A 7,104-nucleotide genomic window follows, 5' to 3' on the forward strand; every position below is an offset into this window, starting at 1 on the left:
CCTGCCACGGCTTGGCTGGTTGTCCGTGAACCTGGCTAGCTGCTGCAGCTGCTAAATCCGGTCCTGCCCGTTAGCATGATCGCTGCAGCTGCCCTAATCGCCGGTTGTTGCTTTTCTGACTCGTTTTGAATCATCCTCCTTCTTTTTGAAAAAAGACTGTAAATGCAACTGTCTTTTTGGCATGTTGAAATACCGTTTGAACCTGGCTGCTTGCTCCCCAGATGCCGCAAATTTCCAAAGTTTTTTTTTTTTTTTTTTTTTATGTGGGGGTGTGATTTGTTGGTACAGCTTATCAGTGCATCAAGAAATCTCAGACTCTTTCAAAAGACGTTAATTTTTTATAAACAACATGAAATGGGATTTGTTCTGTAAATGAATTTATGCATATTATTATTTTTAATTTATACATTTTTAAAATGTTTTTATATTATTATTATATTCTATACACGAGAGGTGCCGGATCTGCCCAAATAAGTCCCAGAACACAGGGAGGCCAAAATCAAGAGGTGCCGGATCTTGTTCGGGTAGGATCCGGCACAAATTAACCCCTGGTTTTGCATTGTCAAAACATATTGAAAGTCGATCACTGTCAATGACAGACATTGTTTTAAACACAGAGGCAACATCATTCAGCCTGTGGCTAACATGGTGGTGTTATGGTGTTATACTTGTTTTGAGTGATTGATGAAGGTGGAACTATATTCCAGCCGATTTTTTGGGGGGGGTCGTCATTCATTTCTGACTTACAGTAAATACTTTGTAGCATTTTTATTACTGTAATCAATCTAAACAATGAACAATAACAAAAAAACAAAACAGCCCATTTTTTCAAATATTACTCTTTAATCGCACAAATATACAACACAATTAACACACACTGGCCCCAATTTACTTTTGACATCAGATGACAACCGTGAGGTGAAATATTTACAATTTGATGGCACCAAGCAGCAGAACGTTAGCAGATGGGCAAGAAGAAGTACGACGACATGTTTCCCACGTGTGGAGGTCGGACAAGGGTGATGACCTCATCACCACAACGATGGGTCGTATCTGGGAAGAAACACGGAAGTCAGCTTCCCATTAGGGAAAAACAGATGGACTGAGAAGATCGATTTTAGTGCAAAACACAGACCTTGACTGTGGAAGCGTATCTGTGCTTTCTTTCAATAACAGCTCTGAGACCAGTGTGTCCAGGATCTCAGGATTGGACCGCTTGCCATACCTTAGGAAAAAAATATACCAGAATTAGACAGTTTAAGGAGTAGATTAACAGAAAAATCACAGTTGTTTGCAAATTCTTGAATCATTTCCATATTGTAGCAGAGCTTGAACACAATTAACAACCCAGCATGCATAGATTATCGCATCCCTGCAGGATATCATGATTCCTTGTCTGCTTTTTAAATGCTAAAATGGTGAACTGCAATTTACCAACATTCAGTTTCGGTTCGGTTTTCAGGTTACGATACATTATAAAATGTTTAATAGATAAAAATAAAGCAAAATGTGGACTATTAAGGTAACAGTGATTTTGTTTGCGAAGAAACCTTTCTACTACATGTAATTGTCACATTTTTTTTTCTTTGTTACCCAACGTGGCAATATAGTGCTTTCACTGCTGCTATTCTAAACTCTTTATGGGGTTTGGATCAGGGGGTGTGATCAGTAATCATTATTTTTTAGTTGTGTTTATGATTAATAATTGTTATTTGCTATTTGACTTGAGTTTAAGTAGCCAACATGATCAAAACGAACAGAAACGGATCTACAAAACTATCAAATTAGTGAAATGATCAGTTTTTCATTGAAAACTTACTTTAAGACAGTTGGAGGTTCTTTACTTTTAACTATTAGAAAATTAGAAATATGCATTTTCAGATAGTGTTTTAGATTTTTACTTACAATTCCCATCAAGCAAATTTAAAGTCATTCCAGAGCAAGATATTTTCACATAAAATAAATCAAAAATATAGCTTTAATTGGCTCAGTAACGTTCTGCAATGAAGATCTTGTTGGATTGAAATGAGTGTTTATGTCGTTTGAAAATCTTGGTTGTAAAAAGTGGAGAAAAATCTGGAATTTGGCAAAAAATAGAATTCAAAAAAGCACTTTAGCAACAGAATAAATCCAAAACACCAAATTTCGAGACACGTATTCAACAAACATATGCATTCATTTTTGGCAATGTCAATTAGAACTAATAATTCCTTTTTTAATAGCATTTTTGGGTTGTTTGCTTACTCACCACAACGCAATTGCTTTACCCACCTCTGTCTTGTTATGAGATTAATGTAGTGTCTCAGCGCTGAGTAGTACTTGGCCAGCTCCTCCGCAGGGGCATCCTCCCCTGGGTTCTCCGGTTTCACCGGGTATCCGTTTGTCAGGGTGCCAAGGCACAGCAGCGCCCACAGCAGGAACGCCAGGGTTGCCAGCCAACTGACAAAGTTAGAATGCATCTGATGGAGTGGAAAAGAAAGCAATTAGTTCTCTGTCTAGAGCAATAAGAGATTATTAATCGCTGAAAATTGAGGAATGAGTGAATATACTCACAATTTCCAGGGTGTTCTCGGGCCGTCTGCGCGTAATGCTGTTGCGTCTCTGATGTGAAGTGCGTCTGGTGCGCGCTGGGCTTTATACGTGTAGACCAGGCGCGCTGCTGAGCAAAGCGCGTCAGAGCTGCACTCGGTCCTGTTTTGCGCCACGTGAGCGTCATCGCTGATGCTGTCGTTTTCTTTTTCAAATGTCTGAAAACAACTAAAAATAGTTAATTGTGTGATGAGTGACAGTTTGGAAAGGGTAGGGGGATGGAAGTAGATGTTGTTTTAGTGCTATTGACGGGGATAGATGTCCAATTCATTTTGACCAGAGGTGGGTAGGGAAGCCCAAAAATTTACTCAAGTAAGAGCAGTGTTACTTCTTAAATAGTATTACTCAAGTAAAAGTAGTCATCCAAAAATTTACTCAAGTACAAGTAAAAAAGTAGGGTTGTTCCAATCATGTTTTTTTGCTCCCGATCCGATCCCGATCGTTTTAGTTTGACTATCTGCCAATCCCGATATTTCCCGATCCGATTGTTTTTTTTTTTTGCTCCCGATTCAATTCCAATCATTCACGATAATTTTTCCCGATCATATACATTTTGGCAATGCATTAAGAAAAAAATGAATAAAACTCGGACGAATATATACATTCAACATACAGTACTGTATTTGTTTATTATGACAATAAATCCTCAAGATGGCATTTACATTATTAATATTCTTTCTGTGAGAGGGATCCACGGATAGAAAGACTTGTGACTTTGTATATTGTGACTAAATATTGCCATGTAGTGTATTTGTTGAGCTTTCAGTAAATGATACTGTAGCCATGCCCAAATGCATGATGGGAAGTGGAACCATGACTGTGCGTAGTGCTACCAATTGATATATCTTCTCTGCGTTGGGAAATAACATAAGGTGTTAAGAATAAGATCAATTGCTACCTTGCTTCCCCACATTGCTTCCCATGATATTTCTAATAGTTGGGAGGGGGATTGTAAGGCTTTAGCCAATTTAAAAAAGGCTCCAAAGGCTGCCAAAATTCACTCTACTCATTTTACGCTGCCTTTTATCTCTCTATATAGGTAAAACGGCGCCATTACAGATTGAGCGCGATAATGCGTGAGTGGGTCGTGCGACGCATGCATTAATTGCGTTAAATAATTTAACGTGATACATTTTTTTAAAAATTAATTACCGCCGTTATCGGGATAAATTTGATAACTCTACCTTAAGCCTAAACTAAAGACTCTGGATGAGTGTAACATATTATGTCTGTAACGTTAAATACAAATAGAAAACGATTTAATTAAAAAACATATATATATTAAAAAAAGGCATGGGCGATATTTTTTTTGCCGATTCCGATACTTTGAAAATGACGTGATAGGACGGGACATCTCTATAAAAAAGTTAGTTGAAAAGAATACTCAAGTAATGAGTAACATTGTGAGTAACTGCTTACAATGTTTGATTGGTTGTAAATCATGGTATATTTTTTTTCTCAGCACAACTTCATCAATATGAATGGTTATTATTACACTGTATTATAACCAATGTTGTTTTTAGCAGCCCTTTTCATTTTTGTCTTGGTCTTAGTCTTTTGGACAATAATACTTATTATTCTTAGTCATATTTTAGTCATTTCAAAATGTGTTTCTCTTCGTCTAGTTTTGGTCGACGAAAACTCAGACCAATTTAGTCTAGTTTTAGTAGATATTTACCCAGTGTTTTCGTCTGTAAAACAAATATAAATAAATGAAGGTTTCCAACTATTTCGAATGAACATTGACAGATGAGCGCATATTGTAGCTTCTCCAAGCATCAACAAATATATCACAAACTTGGTGATAATACACACCCTGCAGGAAAACATTATTTTCAATTAATTATACCCACTTGACGCCACAAACTGTATGTTAAAAAAAATTTTTTTTTGTAAAAATAAGAGGACGCTCGCTGTTAGCATTTGCCTAATGCTAACAGTAATGCTAACGCTACGAGTTACATTTAGTGCGAGATTATCACTCAGCACAGAGGCTAAAGCAACATTTCATATTCTCTCTTGCCAAGATAAGAAAACAAATCTTACCGTGTGTGTTTCATAACAAGCAATAGGGAGACTGGAGATTACACTGGTGAGTTGGGGGGGGGGGTGCAGCACGTCAGATGAGTGACACACTAACTACACATAAAAATGTCACATAATGTGAACATGTGACGAAAACTATGGTGCATTTTCGTCTCGTTCTCGTCTCCTCAGACGAAAACCGGCATCCGTTTTGTTATGTTTTCGTCTCTGGAGACACGTTTTTAGCTTGTTATCATCTCGTCATCGTCATGAAAAAATTGTTCGTCAACGAAATATTTGAGTTATAGTCATCATTGACGAAAACAACACTGATTATAACCTATTACATGACCACATTAGGCCAAAATGATGACACCAAAATCACCGAATAGCTTACTACTCAAATGCTATTTTTAGACCGTAATGTCGCCATCGTAACAAGGATGTGGGTCAACATAGATATGCCCTCGCATACAATCCATGTTATTTTTGCTTGTTTTCTCCGGTAATCTTTCAAGAAAGAACATGGTGAGTAAACAATGCTGCTATGGAACTTGCAGAAACTACTCTAGACGTTACAACATATTAAGGATGTTTTCTTCATACGTTTCCCAAAACCAAAAACTCAGAGGAAAAATGTGAAGAATGGATCAACTTCCGCGGACGTCCAAAAGACCAGTTTAACGCCAGCAAGGTGAAGCCATTCACATTTCATTTGCAGAAAACATTTTGTTGGGGGCCATGGTCCTACAGAGGATGAAGAGGTAAGCCATTTTGATATTTATACTTATTTTCTAGCGAGGCGTTTTGCCGTGCTGCTTCTGTCTGACAATGAATGACTTGAAAAGGATTAAAAATGCTATCTGACTGCCACTGTTGTTACCTTTTCTGTTGTAAAAACAACTTTAGTAAAGGGGAATTTGAAATAAATTATAGAATTAAGATTTGTTATTAATGAAAAAAAAAACTAAAAATGTTCGTTGGCTGTCACTGAGTAGCATTTGCAATCTCAGCACAAAAATAGCATTGTAAATTACCCCCAAGAACGGTCAGAGACGTAAGACAACCAGAGAATATAATATATAAGAAAGACAGGGCATATGGTGGTAAAGGATAAATCGTTGAAACAGGAGAATGTCATTGTCAGTAGCGTAAGGCAATGCACACAAGAGAAAGGTGTCGATAAAAAAGCTACCTCTGGATCAGGTCGGCTCTTTTTCCCGTCTTTTTGAGCCCTGGATACTCAAGCCATATCTTTAACTGAAAATTTGTACGTTCTTCCACATCTTTACCAGTGAATTTGATACCATTTTCGGACAGAATTGGTAGGTTTAGCTCAGTAAACATCTCTTTCGTTCACTATTTACATGCATCTAGCATGAGGGACAGACGCAGTTTGACCCCCCTAGCAACAGTTGCTAACGTGATGAATATTAATGAGCAAAGGTGACGTGTTACGTGCGGTACGCTATTGGCAAAAGCACAAGCAGTATTTATTAAGGATTTAGTGTAGGTTTTCGGGCCCTCGATACTCAAGCCATCTCTTTAACTGAACATTTGTATGTTCTTCCACATCTTTACCAGTGAATTTGGCACCAGGGCATCATTTTCGAACATAATTGGTAGGTTTAGCTCAGTAAACATCTCGTTCTTACACTATTTCCATGCATCTACTATTAGGGACAAACGGGAGGTTGACCCGCCTAGCAACAATTGCTAATGTTATGAATATTATTAAGCAAAAGTGACGTGTTGCTTGCGGTACACCATTGAGACAAGTACAATAATATAAAACATCAACTATCCAAAGGGCTTGAGTACCCTCAAAAACATTGCTAACTCTGATTGGTATAATGTAGTTATTTGGTTATTGTTTCGACGTCTCATTGGTGAAACTGGGACGGCCACTGTCAGCATCTCTAGCAATAATAAAGTCATTATGTAGAATAAGGACGAAAAATGTAACGACTCTAGTGTAGCCCAAAGTAGTGGAGTAAAAGCTGTGTTTCTTCACAAGTCTACTCAAGTAAAAAGTATTCAGTGGTAAAACTACTTTAAAAAGTAAATTTTTCTCCAAAAGTTACTCAAATAAATGTAACTGAGTAAATGTAACGCGTTACTACACACCTCAGATTTTGACTGGGAGAAGCTGCCAGCGAATAATCACTGGCAATCCGATCACGAAGTCTCTCACTCTCCCTCCTTCTGTTTTTCTTGGTCATCCAGTGCCCTGGAGTTGTTTGTTAAAGTTAACAGGCATTAAGGTTTGATCTTGCCATGGAAGCTTGGAAGCTGTAACTTCAAAGCTCTGCATGTGTCAGTCATCATTTAGCTTGTTAAACATTTGCTGTGGGAACTCATTGTGTGTAAGTGAGCAACGTGAGCGGATTTTAGTGGACTCACTCAATGAAGCATTTAATAGAGACAAGCATTTTTCTACGTTATTCATGTTCAATTTAATTCGGTCGGATAGTAACATGTGTAAAACGT

At 37.7% G+C, this 7,104-nt stretch overlaps 1 protein-coding gene across 1 annotated transcript; it reads right to left on the bottom strand.

Annotated features, from left to right (window-relative positions):
• Nucleotides 1–844: 844 nt before the first annotated feature.
• Nucleotides 845–2,654, bottom strand: npy (neuropeptide Y). The gene is made up of 4 exons (XM_057828041.1): nucleotides 2,554–2,654; nucleotides 2,272–2,459; nucleotides 1,136–1,225; nucleotides 845–1,053 (listed from the first exon to the last, which is right to left on the bottom strand). The coding sequence occupies exons 2-4, from the start codon at nucleotides 2,457–2,459 to the stop codon at nucleotides 1,032–1,034; spliced, it is 300 nt and encodes a 99-aa protein (XP_057684024.1). The 5' UTR covers nucleotides 2,554–2,654; the 3' UTR covers nucleotides 845–1,031.
• Nucleotides 2,655–7,104: the final 4,450 nt, after the last annotated feature.

Source organism: Corythoichthys intestinalis, chromosome 22 (genome assembly GCF_030265065.1).
Source record: "Corythoichthys intestinalis isolate RoL2023-P3 chromosome 22, ASM3026506v1, whole genome shotgun sequence".
Classification (NCBI taxonomy): domain Eukaryota; kingdom Metazoa; phylum Chordata; class Actinopteri; order Syngnathiformes; family Syngnathidae; genus Corythoichthys; species Corythoichthys intestinalis.